The sequence below is a fragment of the Equus quagga genome, chromosome 1 (assembly GCF_021613505.1).
Source record: "Equus quagga isolate Etosha38 chromosome 1, UCLA_HA_Equagga_1.0, whole genome shotgun sequence".
Classification (NCBI taxonomy): Eukaryota; Metazoa; Chordata; class Mammalia; order Perissodactyla; family Equidae; genus Equus; species Equus quagga.
Genome location: NC_060267.1, coordinates 44303007 through 44324900, shown reverse-complemented (window position 1 = coordinate 44324900; position 21894 = coordinate 44303007). Strand labels below are relative to the sequence as shown.

At 42.6% G+C, this 21894-nt stretch overlaps 1 protein-coding gene across 1 annotated transcript in view; it reads right to left on the bottom strand.

Moving 5' to 3' along the window:
- The window catches only part of GRIN2B (glutamate ionotropic receptor NMDA type subunit 2B), a 400440-nt gene that overhangs the window by 23278 nt on the left and 355268 nt on the right, over nucleotides 1–21894 (bottom strand). Inside the window, exons 9-10 of the mRNA XM_046655975.1 lie at nucleotides 20174–20299; nucleotides 17357–17586 (exon numbers count right to left, since the gene is read on the bottom strand). Coding sequence (XP_046511931.1) covers nucleotides 17357–17586; nucleotides 20174–20299 — 356 coding nt within the window. The remainder of the gene's footprint in view (nucleotides 1–17356; nucleotides 17587–20173; nucleotides 20300–21894) is intronic.

Sequence of the window (21894 nt, the reverse complement as noted above, 5' to 3'; positions counted from 1 at the left end):
ACAATAGTAGCACAGTTGGAGACCCCATTTATTCTTAAATACTTGCTTAATTTAGATGATTTGACAGTAGAAACCACAAGTTGTGCAAATTCTATCTGAGACTATAAATGTCAAATATTTTCCATCTATATTATCCTCTCTCCCTCCCCCTCAACGATTGGTTATGAAACTATCTCCTGCTGTTTCTCAAATTCAAATGGTCAATAAAGAAAGAAAAGTACTGGCTTATACTATGAACACTATATGAATTAAATAACTGTCTTCTCATTTGTTTGTTCATTCATTCGACTAAATGATTCATTAATTCATTTTTCAACAAATATTTGAGCATCTTTATTTGCCAGACTCTATTATAGTTACTGTGGGTACATCAGTAAGCAAGGACAAAAATTCTTGCCCTCATGGATGTTACAGTCTAGTAGGGAGAGACAGATAAACATCGTAAATATGTTAAATACTAGTATGCCACATCATATAACATAATTTCTATTAATGTGAAAAAAGAGAAAAACAGACAGGCAGGCATAAACCTTTTAAAGCCTCTTCCAGATTTTAGATTGGATGCTTATCTGGTGGCCTGTCCCACAGGATGTCCTGAATTTAGACTGTCTTTTAGGGCCACAATGTCACTGTTCTCTGGAAACTCTTGTCTAACAATATACCACCTGGAAGTGCCTTCCTCTTCGAAGTTAGCCCCACTAGCTTTGTCTGATGTGAATTTTCAGAGGGAAAACTTCAAGTATGCATCAGATAAACATTTTAAAATTTATTTTTCCACTTAAATAAAACCCCAGGTGTGTTTCATCCCAGGCTTAGAGAAGAGACGTTTTCTAGAAAAGCAAATGAGATGAAGAGAGAGGATTAGTATCAGGACAGCTCGCCTATGAACTGCAACAGAGATTTTGGAAAATAATTCTTGTCTGGGTGGACATAATCAGAGGGAAATATTCAAGGATATTTTCTCAGCTACCTGGTAGGAAGTTATTTAAAACTTTCCTTATTAAGCTCTGTGAAGATTCTTTCAAGATAACATGGCATTGGGTCTTTTTAATGGTTCCAAGTATATGTGTAATGTTCCCTTTGTGAATGGGGACAGAGAAGCTAGCCTACTTCAAAATTATTCTATAAATTCCAAATCAGGAGCCAATTAACAAAATGGGAAAGAGTCTCTAGCAAATGCCAAAGGAAGATGTAAAGAAAGGAGTTTCTCGTTATCAAATAAAAGGCCCCTATGACTAGGGTGGGACACCTGGTGAAAGGGTAGACATGATCAGCTTGAGTTGGGAGCGTGGGGTAACTTACTAAACACACAAGGAAAGGTCTCATTTTCCTTAATAACTTAGATGATGGGATGGAAAACTTGCTCTTTAAATCTGCTTATGACATTAAATTGGATTGGGTGGCCGGCCATTTGGGAAATAGAATTAAACATCAAAACAATAAGTCTAGCATGATGAAAGAAGATACTAAAAGGATGAAATTCAATTAGGAAGCACACAAAGTAACTCTCACAAGATGTAAAACCACCCTGCCCTAGACTAAGAAGGGACAGGAACTGGCTTTGTCAAAAGCATGGTCAAAAAAGATTTTGGAGCCCTAGTGGACCACAAGCTGCGCGAGTTGACAACACAGAGCTGCTATTTAAATACGTAGCCTATAATAGGAAGCTAAAGAACAATGTGGCAGATGGGAAGGACATGATCAGGCCTCGTGATGCACCAGTGGGAGGGCTTTATGATCACTGTGTGCTTTCTTCTATAACTCACAAAACTCACAACTGAAATTCAAGAAGTTTCAGAAAACGATTAAAGATGAGGGAGTACGTCTTATGGGGAAAGGTTAAAAGACTGGGTTTACTTAACCTTGAAAGGAACACCCAGGGAAATTCCTCTGTCACTGTACTCGCCATCTTATGTTTTAAGAACTGTTTAAGTGTCTGCCTCTCTCCCTGGACTATGAGACTGGGACTGTTTCAAGACTTCTCTAACACCTCAGGGGTAGTGTTTCCATGAAATTTCAGGACATACTTGTATTAAAATCACATTTGCTGTTTAAAATTTAAGTGGGTGTCCTGGATTTTTATTTGCTAAATCTGGCAGCCCTACTCACAGGGTAATTATTAACCATCCAAAAATTACTTGTAGAATTAACTGTTTTTATGTACTAGGTATTATGGTAAGTGCAGAGAATATAAAAATTTAAGTAAGAGGCCAGGCAGATGATATAACAGAGGCCTTAGTTAATCCAAAGAACTGTGGAGAGGGGCAAGATTCTGCTGGAAGGCAGAATCCAGGTTGAGCAAGGGGCTTACACAGGGTAGGGGGGATTCTGGAGAGACTCTTCGAGATGAAGAAGTACAACTATTAGTCCTTCTAATTCCAGGGCCTCTAGGCCTTAGCCATGGACAGCGTGGTAGTTACTAGGACTCCTGAGATAAACTGTGTGGTTGGACTCTGAGCTCAGCAGTGACAAAAAGGTTAGAGATAAAATGCTTGTGCAGAGCTTTCTGATCTTTCTATACCCTGTTCCAGTAAGCGGTTTATGGCAGACATTTAGGGTCTATCTGCTGAATGAATAAATGAAGAGCAGGTGTGAGACTGGAAAGCAACGAAACTGATTATTTAGAGAACACCATTACATTATAGTTGCATTGTACAGATACACAGGATAAAGTCCATCAATATAACGTGTGTTAAGTATGAATTGGCCAGTAGAAACCCTAAATGGCATGGAGGATGGGAAGAGAGCTCACTGGGTTGGCAACTGAGAAGAGGAGCTTCTGAGGCTGAAACCATGGGATCTCAGGCTCCCCCAAACCCACATCTAACTTGACATTCTGGGAATTTTCAAAACGGCAAGGGGTCATTAGGGAGCAACAGTATTTCCTTCATTAGTGGACAATTTATGATAGAGTAGCAACCATTTATGACAGTAAGAACACAATTTCTATTGCTAAATAAACTAGTCAAAATGGGTATTAATGATAGACTTACGAATGCTATAAATTCTCTGGTTTCACCAATAATTTGCAGTGAAGCTACAGCTCTTTTCTAAGTCTCCGAGAGAGCTTGAGGTAGGAGCAGTTAGGTTTACTTTTTCTGGAAGACTGAAAGGACAGACAATTCTTTGGAAACACAGACCATGCAAGCAGGAAGGCTTTAAGAAAAGCCCAGTTTTGTAATCTGTCGACTCCTGTAAGAAACTGTTTGGGGTAGGGTCCAAATGAAATCATATTCGAAGTAACTGTTTCCTATCACAGCAATGGGTGACAGATTTAGGTTTAGAAATGTTTACTGGGCTCTTCCTCTGTATCTAGGGGCATGCTAAGTGCTTTCTCTCAAAAGACCCACAAGGATGGCTGCAAAGAGGTACAGGGCTCCTCTTGCCCATGGCAGATACCCTTCTAGGCATCCTTGGATGCAGAGCTATTTTCAGGGAGTCGAAGCACTGCACAGTGACTCCTCCATTCTCCCCTGTACACCTTTCCAGCCCTGACTTAATGCTTGTCACTTCACCAGTACCCTCCTCCTGGATTCTCATTGAAATAGGCAAGTGCAGGGAGTGTGGAGGGAGTGTGGAGGGAGGAGCACATGGTGGGCTCTATAGTGGGTTAGCAGCAGTTTGTCTATGGCTTTCAAGGCACGTGTTAATCATCTGCTGGAAACAGCATGGGCTTTATGAGACGGATGTAGGCACAAACCCTGGGTCTGCTGTAGGATCCAAGCCCTAACATTTATTGAGGGATTAGTATGTATGCGGCACTGTTCTAAGCACTTTACAGGCATTATAAGTCTTTAATCAGCACAACAGCTATAATGTAGGTAACATTTTTATCCCCATTTTATAATTAGGAGACAGAGGCACCAGAGAGGCTTAGGAGCCCAGCCATATCACATACTTCCAATGGCTGGGTTTTCATCTTCTCTTCTGTAAAGCAGAGGTAGCATCTGCCTAAAAGGTTTTGGAGGAGAAGTAAATGAGACAAAGAATGTAAAGCGTCTAGCCCAGGGAATGCCACCCAGGGTCACTAACAACTGGTCCACTGTCTGAGACTGTAACTATTGTGGTTTTGTATAGTGATTACCATGGATGAGGGCCACCGTTGCTAACATTGCAAAAGAACACATAACACAAAGGTTAATTTATTTTAGGCTTTGGAAGTGTAATTTTTAATAGGCAGGTTCCAACCTACGAACAGGTTGTCCTCAATAGTTCATTTATAAATCAGCTGTTCAGAAACAGAAATATATTTCCCCAGAGTAACAATACTGTAAATGGTTAGCTCATTAAAGGCAATTTAATCCATAAGAGAGCAGAACTTTAGTGTTAATATTATTAGTCTATGTTCTGGGAACATTCATTCATTTAACACACTTGTGTGATGTACCAGGCACTGCCCCAGGAGCTGAATAGACAAGAGTTATTGAAAGTATGTCTGTTGCCTCAAGGAGCTTACAATGAGTGAAGGAAATGGGCATTTTATCAGTGAGTCTAGTGGAGGATGACAGAGGTGGCTTCTGGCTGTTATAGGAGGAGGGCTGGGGTATCTGGGGATGTGGAGGGGCAGGAGATGGGTGATGAAGGACTGGAGGAAAGAAGGAATTTTCCTTGCTTGGGTTCAGGGCCAGCCCTTGCACTTCACTTTCTATACCCATACCTCATCTCTGGGGCCCTGGTTCTCAGGGGCATCCAAACCTGACAGTCCCTGTTTTCCTACATGATCCATGTCCACAAAATCAAAAGCCCTGTTTTTTCAGTCCAAAGGGATCACACCTAGGTGGTAAGAGGGAGACAACCTAAAACAAAAAGTCTCACTGATTTGTGATTAAACCATTACTCAACATTCCCAAGATACTTGCGTTTTAAGAAGCAGCTTAAATTTTTTTTGTTTTTCATATAAATGTTTAAACTGGAAGTGTAAGTACATGAAAGCAATCTAAAAAAGCAGCGGTCACACAGCCCATCGGCCCAGCCTGTGGACTGCCTTGGGAACCATTTTCTTTCAGTGATTCTGTCTTCTTCACTGAGCCACACATCCTTCAGATGCTGCCAGAATGTCATGTTGTTCTTTCTGTGTGTATCCACTAGCTCACATGGAGTGCTGGTACCACCGAGGGAAGGGGTGGGGGTGGAGTGGCTGCTTGTTTGGGTCATCGGAAACCTCGAGGACTCATCCTGGAACATGGGTGTACTGGATGATGTGCGATTTCGTGACACTCCAAACAGAAAACTATAGTCACATTATGAAGACTATTCAGGAGGAGATGGAACATTGCCCAGCTTCCTGACACCAAACTCCTCCCAGTCCCACTCCATGTCATCGAGACCACAGCTGCCAAGCAGAAATGCCCCACACTGCTGTGTGCTGTGTCTGGCTCATATCATCCTCAGCAGAGAGGACCAGGATGACAATTACATAATTTTGTTAAAGCCTCTTTTCCACAATTTGGGGTTGAGAGGCAAGATTGTAATTCCAATTCAGGAGGAGATTATAAATGCTGGGGTAAGGTAACAAGGTGAGGCAGTCAACAGAGAAGTCAGTCCTTACAACTGTGATTACTGGGGGATAAAATAACTTTTTCTGCATAGAGTAGTTCCCGAATGAATGAATGCTGAATGCCAACAGGCCTTTTCCAAATAAATTAATCTCGTGATGTGAGATCTTTGTGTTCATTGATTTCTTCCTTTCTATGTGTGTACCTGTGTTGATCATTTTTGTGCACTTTGTGTGGTGGATTGTGCTTGCCCTTGACTGCAGGTATTCCGATATTGAAACATTTATGGCCACACCTGACCCCATACTTATGGATGCCCACTGCGTCCTGTGAAATGTACTTTGGTTGTCACACCACAGTAGTATTTAAAGACTCCAGCTATTCTGCCTACACTGTTTGGACTCCAAATTGTACCCAAATCTTGTCAGACCTGGTGGTAACCTTCCTTCCATGTTACCCAGGGCCCCAGAAGCACCAGGGTAACAGGTGCCCTGGGAGCTGGCATGGACTTTGATCTTGCCTCCATCTCCACTTAAAGGCTTCTCAGCTTTCTCACAACAGCATCAGAGGGGTAAAGCAACTCCTCTGGCAGCAGCCTTTTCTCATTAGCAACCTGGAATCACTGCTCTGCTGAAGCCCGCATTGTTCTTCAGCGCTTGAATACAATTTGCATAATGAAGCAGGTGAGAGCGCTTGCCCATTCAGGCAGCCCTGATTGGCAGAGAAAAAGGGATTTGTACGTAATTGGCCGCAATTAATTTGACATGCTTTTATAAGGAGAAAAGGAAAAAGTAGAAAATTGCTCAGTGCTCCAAGTCAAAGCTACATCTGCACCCTCTGTGGCGTGTGCGTGTGTTTGCAGCGATGGGTGGATGTGTCGTGTAAAAGCATGTGAGTGGATAACCTTGTGTGTTCAGGTGCATTTTTTTTTTTTCTGGGAGCAAGAAAAGGCTCAATCCACACAGGTCCTCTGCCCGGGAGGCCTGTGGCTGCAGCATCCTTCATAATGCAACGCTGTTAGCCATCTTGTTCAATTTGTATTTGATGCCACTAGGAGACATCATTAGACATCACAGTATTCTTTCTTGAGCAACAGGATGACACCCAGCTCAACATTTCTTTTGTACTCTGTCCAAAAAAGGCTAAGTCCCAGCCGTCTCAGAGCCTGTTGGCAATCAGGCAATTCTTGAAAGAAACTGAACTGGCATATACTTAACTCCAAATGTGCTGTGGTGCTAGTGATAAACTGGGAGACGTGAGAAAGTTTTAAGGAATTAAGCATTTAGCAAATTTAATATCAAGGTGGTTTACAGACTTAAGCTACTCATGGTCTCCTTACCACAAGTACTTAAGAAACAGTGAATACCGTTCCTGCTTTATTTCCCTCCTGAGATGAGGATGGAGGGATGGAGTAGGGTACATTTCCCTTCTCTCCAATTCTTTCCTTTCTGTCTTCCTTTTCTTCTCTCCTAAAGGGAAGGTTCCTGAGAGTGGGATCTTTTCCTTTCTAGCTGAATTGAGTATACTGGTTGCTTCCAAGAAGAGAGAAAACATGGCACCCAATAACATTCCATGTCTCTTTGATTCATTCATGCAGTCAACCCTCATTAAATAAGTGGGTCTTAAATGTGTAAGGGACAGTGAGTACCGGAAATAAAGACAACAGAGGCCTTGCTGGAGACTCTTAGACTGAAGTGAACAAAAGTCTCTCCCAGGTTCCTGTGTACTCACAGCTGGGCAGAGAGTGGTCTACCCACTCTCTATGGGTCTATGGGGGTCCAGCATCACCCCCTTGAGAAGCCAGGCCAGAGAGGGTCCCCAAGACAGGAGGCTTGACTGGCTGCTGCTGCCTCAGGCCAGTACCTCTAAAAGCGTGAACCTTTTTCCTGTGTCCAAACAAAGACAACACAGGGCTGTGCTAGAGCATTCTAACAGGACAGTTGTGGGCTTTGAAGTCAGTTCTCCCTGGATCAAATCCTGACACCCTCACTTCCTAGTCGTGTGACTTCGGTGAATTTGCCTAACCCTTACATGACTTGCCTCGTCTGTAAAATGACAGTAATATCAATCTCAACGGGTGGGCATGAGTATTAAAAGTAGCAACAGACATGAAGATTCTAACAATGGGCCTGGGGTTTGGTATACATTTATTAAATGGTTCAATAAATGTTCAATAATAAGGGTAGAGAAAAACAGGAAGATTTGGCCCCATGAATCCCAGTGGCTCTTAGCTAGCCAAGAAATAAAAACCGAAGTTAAGCCAGCTGTTATAGATCCTGTATTCTAGCTGTTGTCCTCCCACTCTCTGTGGTGGGGGCAGGGAATGGAGGAGGCCTGAGAGGCAGGAAAGCACTCACTTGAGTGACATTGTGGTGACCCGGCACTGATGCTCTCTAGGCATGGTTGGTGCTCAAAGCAGACTCCTCTCATTGTCAGGCAAGTTCCCGGGTTCCCCCAGAGAGTCTCTCAGTGAGAATCTTGGTCTGCAACTCCCTCAGTGCAGCTGCTTGCTTATATCAGTTCCTTCAGCTTCTCCATTGGATGACACCCCTCCAGTGTATTTCTGTTTCTGTTGCCTCATCCTGAGCAGGAAGTACTTCAGGCAGGGTACCTTTAGGAACACTTCCCTCTGCTCCCATCCCAGACTGACTCCTTCCCATGAGGCATAATCTGGTTTGAGGAACACAGGCCTTCCCTGCCACTGACGGGATTGTGGCCCACCAGCCAGGCTGATGACTCTAGCCAAGACCTGTCACGCTTGTTCTTCTCAGGAATGGATCAAATGCCAGCCAGTCTAACTGCAGGGGTGAATAGCAAGCTCTCCAAATGATCCCCTCAAACCCCCTTCAGTAGATTTGAGGGGAGTGGGAGAGCAGGGGGGGATGCCACAGCCCTCCAATAACTTCCCCCAAAGCACCAGAAGAGTTCTCACTACGCTTTTAGACTTTTGGTTTTCTGGCTGCCTCCTGACAGGTCCTGCAAGGTGGGAGCTTTGTCCACTGGAACTTTCATTTCCAGCTGGGTGGACACAGTCCTGTTTAGTTTGAAGGAGTTCTCCAAGTGACTTTGATATCAACACCCCGCTCTACCCGACCCCTTCCCAGGCAGCCACTCCTTCCTGTGTCCCCACAACAGAAAGAACTACCCATATAGACTAAGCATATCATTTGTAAAGTGAGGACCTGAGGCCCTGGCCTTCCACCTCCTGGCTCTTCCTCCTGAAAGTGCAAGCTGCCTGCACCTTGAGGGAGCTTGCTTGCCTGCTTCTTTTCTCCTCTCCACTTGGGCAGCTCTCAGGATCATATTGGCTTGGAGCCAAGGACTTTGACACTCTGAATCAAAGGCCCCAAACAGAACTGGCTTAAAACACCAGAGGAAATGTCTGAGACTACAGTATAGCACTCACAGAGCTTGAGGGATCTTTCAATGGCTCTCATGACCCAGGCTGGAAATGAAAACTCCACATCGAATTGTGAACTAAAGCTCTCAGGCACTCTCAGGCCCCCACTAGCCCTAGCACAAGCCCAGATATGTAGAAAGGTTCCCAAAACATAACAGGCTGCACACAGCCCACTGAGACCCTTGTCCACTCATGCCATCATTACGGGGAGGGGTGGGCATCGGAAAGGCAAAAAAGCTGCAATATCAACAAAAGCCCAGAGCCAGCCCAGACCACAACTTTCACTGTGAAAACAATTCTGACATCTTTAAAACCTGATTCATTTTAGGCCTGATGCCTTTGGCCACATATAAATTTTCATAGCTGCATTAATTTGTCTCAAAGGACTCGAACTTAGTTGCCCAGAAGTGAAACACTAATTCTTAATAAATCCTCAACCCAAACCAAGATTTAGTGAGCATATAAAAGCTTAGCCCCCTTGTAGTAAAACACTTATTTCTAATTTTTGTTTTTAATGATAGAGAAAAGGATGTTGAGGAACACTCTAATTTTTCTTTGATGTAAATAAACTTCAGAACAAAGAAACTGCCTTCAACAGTCAACTAAATGGAATAGCTCTCTTCTCTTAGAACTAGAGACTTGGCTGTAAGTGGATCTGAACTTCCATGGGAGTCCCCAGAGTCACTTGTTCTTCCCAACCTGTGGGAGATGGCCTGACTGGGAAAGGCCCCATATGGAAGCCACACAGAAAACTTCAATGATCAGACCCGTTCAAGAAAGTGCTCACTAGCATCTCCCACTCCCAGAGCACCCGAAGCTTAAGTACAGCATGCCATGCTATGTATATGTTTTGTATATGTATATGTTAACCAAAATTGTTTGTTGCCCATTGCTGGCTTTCATTTGGGGCCCAGTTCAATTGAATTCAGGAGGAGAAATTGTGAATTCATACTCATGCTAGTTTGTGTAGTTGCATTTAAAAATTTTTTACAGCTCCAGGAAAGCTTCTATCCCTCTAATATCTTGCATAGGGATACCTTTCTAAGAAGAGGGATACAGAGCAGATCTAGCCCAAGATCAGGTTCTGATGCTCTTTTTATTTTTTCTTTCCTTTCTTTGTTTCCTTCTTTTTTCTCTTTCTCTCCTCCCTTTCTTCCCTCCCTCCCCTTTTCCTTCCTTCCTTAATTTCATTTCACAAAAAGATGGTTTCACTAATATCAGCAGAATGAGACATAGCTTTCTTCTTTTTCCAGGTGAGAAGGACAACCTTCCTCAGATCCACTTTGTAAAACTTATGTTCTATGCACACTGGAAAATTGTGTTCCTTATGCAGCTTTGTAAGTGCCGAGCTCCTAATTACCCAGTTATCTTGTTATCTTGATGTAGGTTTGGAGGATGTATATATATGTGCGTGTGTGTGTGTAGGTATGTGTTTACATATATGTATACAGATATACACATATATAAGTGTGCATTCCTGTGTAACAAGGAATGTAACAAGAAATGTATGTTCATGACATGAAGAGAGAGGATACCTGTTTGCCTTTAATGAGAAAAATGTCACCTGAGCCTGATGATCAAATAAAGGGCCTTTCAGTTCTGTTACTAGAACAATGAAGCACAATCCAGAACAGTGAGAGGGGTGCATTAATAACATTTTCTCTAGAAAAAAGTTGTGAAAATGATACACTACGAAAATCATGTCCTCAATCTCCTTTGACAATGCTGTTACTTGGTTCTACTAGAATCAAGAATTCTAGTGGAAGGTGTATGGGAAGTGTGCACACAAATAACACACTACATAATTGTGAGAAACTAATGGTAATCAGGTTCAAGGACAGAGCAAAAGGGAGCACACAATGACGCTTAGGTTTTCTATTGTCTCCCTAAAATTAAGCAGATGGAGAAGACTCCCTCTGGGTATAAAACATGTCTCTACACATCTTCAGCATGACGTAGATCAGTTCTTCTAAGCAAAGATTAGTGAAAAGAGGAGCCGAACTGGATCCTGCTGTAAGAAATGCCCACTTTAGAAAGTCGGGGCTGGGTGGCTGACAGAGAAGACTGAGATGACTAGAAGCGCTGGACTCTAGAGGGTACAATGAACTTGGAGGTCAGGTTGTGAGAGGAGTCACAAAGGTCCTATATTAGGTTTCTGTGGCTGCCATAGCAAACAGCCATGAACTTGGTGTCTTAAACCAACACAGATTTATTCTCACACAGTTCAAGAGGCCAAAAGTCCAAAATCACGGTGTCAGCATGGCTGTGCTCCCTCCAGAGGCTCTAGGGGAGAATCCATTTCTTGTTTCTTCCAGGTTCTGGTGGTTCCAGGCTTTTCTTGTGGCTGTGACACTCCAGTCTCTGCTTCTGCCTTCTCATGGCCTTCTCCTTTTCTGTGTCAAATCCTTCTCTGTTTTTCTCTTATAAGGACACGTCATTGGATTTCGCGTCAACCTTGATAATCCAGGATGATCTTTAAGATCCTTAACTTAATTACATCTGCAAATAAGGTTAACATTCACAGGTTCCAGGGGTTAGGACATGGATATATCTTTTGAGGGACACCATTCAATCCACTATAAGCCCCAAAAGTATAGCAGATGAGGGATCCTGTGTGGGGAAGTCACAGAATATCAGGAGCCAGGTGGTCATTCAAGGAGAAGAGGGTAGACTGAAGCCTGATGCTGTGAATGGGTACATAAAAAGAAGGAGGCAAAGGAAACTCTGGGGGCCCCCTGGGAGCCCAGTAGTCAAACATCTGCATTCTGGGACTGGGAGGGTGACCACTGCTAAGTCCCATTGGATGTCTCAGTCAAGGCATCCAGTCAAATCAGGAATGGACTCAGGAATAAAGGTTCAAGGGGGACTGGTGAGAGGACATAAGTCATTCCATTCTCAAATAAAACTAGAGAAGCGGTGAGAGTTGACCCTGACCAACAGACCTGTGGTTGCCAAAGCCCCCAGTGCTTTGTTCTGGGGTCCATCTGGACGGAGGCCACCCTGGCAGTAATGAGGGAGGCCCAGCATTTGGGGAAGTAGTCCATGTACAGTGTCACATTGGTTCTGCTAATTAAGAGACAAAGGGGCTGGTGTCCCTTCCCCCACCCATGCATATCCTGTACCCCATATACTCCCAGGGTTTGGGGAGTTTTCTTCTCTTGTCACTTCCTCCAGAACTGCTCTTGACCAGATGTTACAAGAGGACCACTTGCTTGACAGATCCAGAGGACTCTCAAGCAATAAACCATACTCTTACAATTTGCTCCGCCACCTGGAGGTCCAGCCCAGGCCCTCATTTCTACCTCCCTGGCTAGTCAGTCATGCCTTTTGCTCTGCCTAGTAAGCCATTTTTAGTTCGGTATTCCATGGTCTGACCAAGATGGACTGGGCCAGGACCAAGGTATGACAGATCAGGCTTGACGTCAGCCGTCCCCCACTGGCTTTCAGCTTAAAGTTAATAGGGCAAGGCAGACTCATTTGTTCAGTGGAAAGCATGGCTCCATTTCCTCACACATGCTCAAATACACCCAAACATTTCAGTGAAGTTGTGAAGTAAAAGTGCTTCTCACCAGGCTAGTTTTCTTCCAGAATGCATATTTACTTACTTGTTTGCTCACTTGTTTAAAAGTCATATACTGTCTGTATCCCAAAAGGATATGAGATGACTTCCAGACCCGGTGGGAATTCTCAGAAACTCAGAGTAATCTTAATCCAGAAAAACCACGGGGTCCTCATTTAGTTGTTAGAGGGCCATCCTGGTTGTACCTCCAATGTTGCAGGCAAAGATGGCTGCCCTCATTAACTAGATAAGCACCTTTTTGGCATTTTAGAGTTAATAAAGTTCTTGTAGCTCCTTGAGGAAAAGAACCGCAAAATATAATGTGGGTGTATGTCACATTGGTGGTAGGAATGTGTGAAGCAGGACATAGCCAGATACTCTCGGGAGCCCGAAGGCCAGACAGCAGCCTTCAGTGATCTTTGCAGCCTGTCTCCCTGCAGGCTTCCTTCACCTCTGACTCCATAACTGACCCTTCTTTCTCCTGCTGCCACCCCTCTCCCACCCTCCAACAGTGGCTTAAAGCTCAGGGTTATGCTAGGCCCAGGCTAAAGTCAATTTAAGGGCCATCAGCCTGTCCAAGGACTGGAAATCACCATTATTCTCCGTTTAAGACAACACCTCTGAAAGACTTACTAAGTAAACTGCAAAGGTTAAAATACTATCTAATTATTATGGACCAGTTAATCAGCTAGCTCCTTTCTAGTAGGGGAAATGGATCTAACTTGTTAAGCTTTGACAAGGTAGATGGGAGGGTAGGAAGAAAGGGGATTAACTGGAAAAAGCATCAAGATCTGAACAGGGTGGCACAATCTTTAGGGGCTGTCAGCAGCCAGGAACATGGGAAGAGCAAATTACTTAACCTCTCCAAGCTTCAGTTTCCTCATCTACAGACGAAGATATTAATAGCACCATTATATAAGATAATCTACGTAATGTACTTGGAATTATGCCTGGCTTGTAAGAGCCGAAGCAATGTTAGCAGAGATATTATTGCTGAATTTATATTACTAATAATGATAATTGTTACCATTATTATCAATAGCAGTAATAGAATTAGTAATAGTAGTCTTGGCAGTGGTAGTGTACTGTGCCCTGAGAAGGGTTGGGTTAAGCGGAACTGATACTGAAGGTCATTAAACCAGAGGGTAGGGAATTAAATAAGAAAGTGGGGGTAGGGCTGTCAATGCCAATCCTTAGCTGTGTTATAACTTTGTCTGGGATTAGCTACAAGGGAGACATCCTGGCAAAGTGACTTTAGAACCAAACACACAAGGACTCAAACCTTGGCTGTCACTTGATTATGTGTGACTTTAAAGAAGTCACTAAACTTCCCAGAGTCTCAGTGTCCTTATTTGTAAAATGGGAGTGATCATACCTATATGAAGATTATACATATATATGTAACATACCCAGTGTACCCACTGCCTAGCAAATATGTCCCCTCCTTCACCTGGCCAAGCTCTTTCCCTTCCATACTGTAGTTGGCAGACTACAAAATGAGAAATCCATCTGGATAGGTGAGAAATATAAGAATTAGCATTGTGGGCTCTTTGTTAAGAGAAGAAAGATGTCACCAGCTTCCTTACATCCTCCTCCCACTGGGGAAGCTGATGGAATGTACAGTAGGACTGCTAAATGTTAGAGCTTGCACCCATATTTAGTTATAGCCTGTAGTGGAATAATTCTGAATTCACTGACGTAATGTGCTCCTGCAAAATGGAAGCCATCCAGTAAAAAAGAGCCCTAAAATAGATTTTCATGGAAACTTAACTCTGAATATTCTGGTTTTATACCTTAACATAAGTGAGATCTGGGAACACTTTTCTCCCATAAAATTGAAGATAATTTCTTAAAAATATACACATTTAATGTCTACAACTATCTTCCCATCATCATTCCAAGATATTTATCATTTGATCTGAGTTAAACAGAAGATATGTCATTGTGATAGTCAGAACAAGTTTAGGAACACCTCTCCATTTTAAACGTTACTTTCCTTGATGAAAATTTAATATATTGAAAAAAGAATCTTCAAAATCAACTAATTTCTATTCTTAATGTTATTGTTTTGACCTTACTCTTTTTCTTTTTCTAAATTCATGGAATACACTTCCTCTCATGCAAAGTCAGTCTCAAGACTTTGTTTTCTTTAGGTGTTTTGAAGTAAAAGTCATAAGAATTTTGACATTTTAAGTGCACTTTCAGAAAACTCTGATTTAGATTACTGTTCCTGACACTGATATGCAGTTAGATGTTATTAGTTACTTAAATGTTTTCTGTAATTATGTAAATTATGTTGACATTCTCTGGTAGGATGCCTACACTTTACTGTTTTGTCATTTGCAAAGTTCTAAAATACATCAGATAACCATTTCAAGCATTTTCAAATTAAACAGCTGTTAAAAGGTTCTTGCTCTTTTGTTGCTATCGTTGCCTGTAAGGCCTTAGTCCACTGCTCTGCCTAAGAAGCTCTTAAGTAAATATACTCTCTTTCCCTACAGAACTTTTTTTTTTTAATGATAACCAGTTATGATCACTGACCCTGTGGAGCTCATGGTCAGATAGAGGAGATACAATCAGGTATAGGTCTACAGATTACTATACAGTACAATGTGGAAGACAAGTGTTATGATAAAGGTATGAATGATTGCCATGATAGAGGAAGGAATAAGATGAGCCAAGGAAAGCTCCACAAATGAAGTGATCTCCAATCTGGGTCTTAAAGTTTCAGAAGGAGTTTGACGGGTGAGGAGAACATCCAGGTAGAGGTACAGACAGAGGCATGGTTGGGAAGGATAGGGAGTCAAGGATGCCTAGAATGTAGGATGCAAGAATGTAAGCATTGGCTGATGAGACAAGAGCTTGAGCACACTGGGAATCATTTGTAAAAGCTTTGAAAGCCACATCTGAATAAAACCACATCTTTATTTTATAAGCAATGGAGCTACTAAAGTTCTTTAAGCAAAGAATTGATGGGCTCCTGCTTTTCAGAACATAACCAACAAGGTGCAGAGGACAGACAGGTACACAGCCTCTCCAGTTTAAGCAGCCTAGAATGAGATATGCTCTTTCAAAACCAGAGAAGGGAGAACAATCTCCCTCCATCTCAATTATGCTTGGTTCAAATAGAAAATTATTCAGTTGTTGCCAAGTGACCCATGAAGATATGAGAACGATAAAGACAGTGTCCTAAGCAATTCTCAAGAGACATCTGAAGAAAACAAGGTGGCCAATATGGTGGATTCCCCCACTTAGCAGCCCAGAGCCCTAGGAAGGACTGTGGCCCATCAAACCTCTACCACATTATTTTGCATGGCAACATGGTTCTGACATACTCTGTGTGGGGACATGATCCACCACACCTCTGCCATATCCTGACGTGAGGATATGGTCTACCATACCTCTGAAAAATCCACATGTAGGGACATGATCTATCCACGCTTCCACTACATTCATGTTTTAGGATGGGCATGGTCCACTTCAGCCATGCCACATCCAAGTATGGAGTCCTGAGGAAGTAGTTGTTCTCAGCCCCACTAATGCCCAGGTTACAGAAAGAGGCACAAAAAGAAGTGGTTGTAAAATGGATGAAGGGAGATGTTAAATTTTCTGAAAGGATCATAATGATGAAAGAAGGATACTGACAAAAGACCAGAGATAGAGAAAGATTTATATGAATAAACGCATAATAAAGCATGAGTTAGAAGAGAGAAGTGAAAAAAAAAGCTTAAAAACAAGGGAAAAAGAAATACAAGAAAGGGAATATTTTTAAAAATAAGGAAGAAAAATAAAGTAAAAAGGAAGACAAATCAGAGAAAGAGATAATACGAAGAGGTAAGCATAGTGAATGATCATATATGCATAAGGATCTCCTCCTTCCCACTCTTCTCAGACCACTTGCTAAGTGTTTAAAGTTTTATCTTGGGGAAACCTAACCCATGAGATAAGTCAGTAACTATCCGATCTATCTGGTCTAAATATATATCAGTCTATATCTCATAGCTTCATTCTAGGAGAAAGGGTTCGAAGTCACATCTTCTAAATCTTAAGGAAATATAGAGTAGGAAATTTGTTGTAAGGGAAAGTCTCCAGAATTATTCTAAGGTTTCCATGAGCTTTACTTGACGCTCCATTAAGGTAGTTCCTATCACCAGTCTTGAACCATCTTGGTTATCATGGTTTCAGGAGACAGAGCTCCCACAGAAACCATGATGCTTCCGGCAGACCTACAGAGTCAGATGTATTTAGAATGGGTTTTGCACATCCTCACCCAGAAAAGATGGAAACCAGCAGACACTTTCCTTCCTCTCTTAACTGCACGGGCCAGCAGGGAGGCCTACAATTGGTATGGGGGCAACCCATTCACCAGCACCACTCAGGGCAATCAATCGAGTTAAATAGAGTTACTTCTTTTCAGGACACAATGGGAACAACCCTCCTGCTCAGCCCTGGGAACACATGAGTGTGCAGAGGAACAAAGGGAGAGCCCATAGCCAAACACCACTGGGAGGAAAATGAAGGCCATAATGGCCCAGTGCCCTCAGCGTGGGTGCACTGGGCGGCCCTCTAATAACACACCAAATGGGCAGGCTTGTGTTGATAGGCCACCCAAGTGCATTCAACAAGAGGTACCCTGTACTCAGAAAGCCACTGACAATACCAAGCCCCTTATTTGCAGCTCAGGGCGTACCTGTGAGAACCTTTCACAAATCAGAAGGCGAACGTGAAGTAGTATTATTTCAGTAGGGAAACTGATTTCTGCTCCCATGTTCCAATTGAAGGAAACACAAGAAAGAACTGTCAATTCTAAAGATTTAGAAAATTAATAGGTACATGAGAACTTTTGAGTATGGCTCAGAATGATAGTGAGGGAAAGATGGAGGTTTCAAATGGTTCTCTTACCTTTTTGTCACTCAGGCCAGAAACCTGGTCCACATATTCCTCTTGGATCATGAAGGCAGCTAAATTGGCAGTGTAGCTGGCCAGGAAGATGACAGCAAAGAAGGCCCACACGGACACCATGATCTTGGAGGTGGTTCCCTTTGGGTTCTGCACAGGTACGGAGTTGTTAAACACCAGACCCCAGAGTAACCAAATAGCTTTGCCGATGGTGAAAGATGGGCCACCTGGCTCTGGCATGATGAAAAGACAAAGACAGAAAGTTAAGATAGAGTCACTGGTTCTATTTAAACCTATAAGTACACCAAGCTGGTAAGTTCCTGCTTAGAGCAGGAAACGCTCCAGCTAAGACCCAGCCCTTTCATAGACAGCTTTTTAATTTGAGAGCTTGTGTCTCTCTTCTCCTGGGACTCTCAGGAAGGCAGAGGAGGGGTCTCTAGGAGAAAAACCAGAGGCCTGGGATGTGTGCGGGATCTTGCTCCAACTAATGGCCATGACTCAGCCAGAGCACTGGAGGAGCCAGCTTCCTGCCCCATGTATAGAAGACCCTCAAGATCACATCAAAACCGAATAACAAAGGCAACTATCCCACCCTAGTCACACTTGTGTCCTTATTACTGTTGTTCCTAAAATTTATATTTGTCCCTACCAAGAAAGCATTTAACTTGAAAATGATCAGAAGAACTGTGTGGGGTCTTCTTCCAAAATCACATAGACCTCTTCCAGTTTTATTCACACTGATGCTGGATGGCTCTGAGTGCACTTTACCCTGATTTTTTCTTTAGCTTCTAGCACTTAGCACTAAATGTTTCAAAGACAACCTTGACCTCACTCCAAAGTCAACACCTCCCAACTGGTTTCCTAGAGTAGTAGCTTCTGTGTAAAAGAATATCAGGAAGCCCAGAGAGGAAGTCATAGAGCCCCTGGCTTTGCCACGCATATCTGAGGGCAGAAAGGCTGGCTATCTTTGACCTTCCTCCCCCCAACCTTTATAGAGATAGTGCCATGGCTTCTGCTCATGAATTTATAGTGACTTCACTGCTTTCTCTGATTGGTAATGGTGAAATCTTGCCCAATGTCTGGTCTGCATGTAGCCCCTCCACTGCAGAAATGAACATCTGCCACACAGTTTACAACACATTAGCACAGGTCTTATGATGCTATCTGTGATCCTGATGGCATCTGCTCAGCCAACTAAATCATCATTGACTACACATGTCAAGCCTAATATCTAACTGTGCACACACATCTGTGTATGTGAACCTTATTTCATGGAACAGATGTGTAACCAAAAAGTTGTTTATAAATCAAAGTTTTGTACATTGTAAAAATGCCCCAAGGAGACCTGATATTTAAAGTGGCCCCACGTTGAATTCCTTTGTGAAGACAATAATCCTTTGGTAAAGTGAGTAAATATAAGCCCTGGCTCTGAATTTTGTGTCTGGATTTTTCTCCTTGATTTTCTTCAAGGCGAGGGGAGGGCACACACTAACTTTAGTTCTTGACATTGTCAACAGACTTATGTACTTGTGTGCTTCTCACATGTTTCACTTGTTACTAATGCCTGTCAGGATGGCGGGCAGGTCACGGCTTCTGGAAGACCCTCTGGCACAAGTGGAAAGCCCCCAGACTATACCATATTGTGGAGACATTCAAACTTCCACCTCAGAACTTACAAACCAAATCAGAAGGTAGGTCAGTAGCTGAAGGTAGCTTCAGTGCAGTGGTGGTTCACAGCTTGGACTGCGATTTCAACAGAAGCACTGGGGGAGCTTTCACGAAATACTGCTGCCTGGCACCCCATCCCCGGAGACTCTTATTAAATTGGTGTGGGGGATGGTGGTTATTCTAATATGCAACCAAGGTAGAGAACCACTATTTTGAAACATACAATGGTCCAAGCTCCACCCTGGACTTTGTGAATCAGAATATTAGAAAATGAGGTCCATGTACCTCTATCTTTTAAGTCTCCCACTGATAATTTTCATGTGTAGCTGGGGTTAAGAATCTTTCCTCTTAGAGACAAAATTCCAGGATAAAGCTCACATTCTGGATGGGAGAAGATCCAGAGGTGAGATATTTCCTAATCCCAGGGTTCTCAGGAAGTTTCTGAGGAGCTATTTACAAGGATCTCGTGGCCCCCTTCAGAAATCTAGTAAACTCTTTGTGAAGTCTCACAAACACCTCAAACACATGAGCAGTCCTTACACCCCTGGACCTACCTAGTCAGGAAAGTGGACTGCCCCCAATAGTATCTGTGGGTGAGAACTGGTCTCTCTTGGCGACTTTATTTCAAACACCCAACTCCCATACTCCCTAGCAGAGGGATTTGAGCAGGGACACATGCTTTGGAGATCTTGTAGCTAAGTGGTGATCCTCTGACTATGGAGAACCCTTCTAGCCCCAACTACCCTGCATATACCCTGGCGCAGCCTATTTTTCCTTATTCTTAATAGATGGGTATAATTTGCCTTGTTAGTCTATCTGTTTAGACAGACTGCTCATAGACTAAAGTTATCAAAATAGTTTCGTCTGACATGTTTATGCTACACATATCTACGGCCAGCTATCCTCTCATTTACCGAGGGATGGAACTAGGCGTGGGGTCAGGCTTGTGCCAGAGAAGGGACATACAGATTCAAAGTAACATCTTAATTGGGGTATTTCTAGTGAGTCACCAAGCTGATGACATAGAAGGCTGAGGGTTCATTTTCAGAAATGGATAAGTTAGGGAGGAGGCAGACAGCAAATGAGGGTTATAAAGATTTGGAATTGAGAATGAGAAAAATGCAGAAATGCAACAATTGCAGCTGGCCTTACCTCTGCCATCAGCAAGGCACCTGTTATAACCCACAGGGCTGAAGTACTCAAAGACAAAGACAGCCACGGCTGAGACAATGAGCAGCATCACAAACATCATAACCCATACGTCAGCACTGAATGGCTCTGGGAAAGGAAAAGAAATGAGGGCTCAGGGTTAAAACAGAGAACAAAGAGATTCTGATTAACTCACATGTTCATTTGCTCACACAACACGTAATTTGGGGGTAAACAAACCACAAGTGTGTGCGTCCCTTCAGAGAGCGAGGACCTGGGTGGAGGAAGAGTAAGAGCATCTCTATTCCCCTGATGGGCATGTCAAAGATTATTTTCTTTCAAACACTTGAGAAGAAACAGCTTCTTGCTTGTGAACTTTTTGAGATTATACATATTCTGCCATTACTGGACCACTATCTGGGTCTTCTGGTAAATGGTGCAACTGGAGGAAGTACTAGATATGGAGTAAATGAATCATATTGGACTGGCTCTTGGTATATGTTCTCATCTATATGGCCACACCACACAGTAGAGACCTATACAAATTTTCACCAATGCTTCTGAGCCTTGTGGGAAAATTCATTCTCAACAGACTTAGTTACTATTTTAGGCTTGGTTTTGGTTCAGTAATAATTACATACAATGAATAACTCCCTTGCCCCCTAGCCTCACTTCTCTTAAACTTCCCAGCTTAGATTTACTTTTTTCAACCCACTTTGATATGGCGTATTTTATTAGATGTCATTAGGGTATGAGAATAGAAGTCAACATTAAAAAAAAAATCTGTCCACATTGAATATCAGCATCTACAGCAGTGGGAATTTAGCAGGTGACAAGGGAACATGCTTTAGCTGTAATTAACAAAACAACTACAAGCTATTCCCTATCACCAGGTGACAGGGTAGATGGGACAAGACCAGGTAAAAGAGCAAGAATGTTCTACACACACTTGCTTTAATTTCTTTAATCTTTTTTGCCAAATCTCTTCTAGTTGATCTAAATCTCTCTGGCTTAGAGGTATCCAGAAATTGAACACTATATTCCAGGGGCCATCTCTCTGAAGGCCCTAAGAAGGGACAACCGCTATTCTGTCCTATGATACAATGCTCCCTCAATTGTGTCTCAAAATAGTTCTGGCCTTTTTAGACGTCACAACACATTGTAAACTCATAACTAAGTGAATTAACATGCTGCTTTTTTTCCATCTTCCAAATCATTAATAAAGATGAAGTTGAAAACAGGGAAAAATTGACTGGAAACTAGAAAATGTTTCCTTACTTGAAACTTACTTTACTTTTGAACTTTCAAGGGAATTATAAAAACCTCCTCACTTAATCAATTTAAAAAGGACCTTGATAAGGCACAGAGCAACTGTAAAATGAAAACCTTCAGTGACAGCCAGCGATGCTAGGGCAGAGGGTGCTCCACTACAAAGTGGAGTGAAGAAAACCTCTCCTCCTTGGCTCTCAGTGATTGCAATCCTCCCCTGATTTCACTTTTTGTCAGGGAGTAACTGAGTCAAAGCATCGTCCCTAGTCTGTCTTTCCTTGCACTGAGCTCAGGGCAAACCTTCTCTACACAAAATACAACAAACATTTGTATTGGTCTTTACAATTTAGGAAGCACTTTCACCACGTCATCTATATAATCCTCCTAATGACCCTTTCATTATGGTATTACTATATACTTTACAGAGCAGTAAACTAAGACCAAGAGGTCAGGGT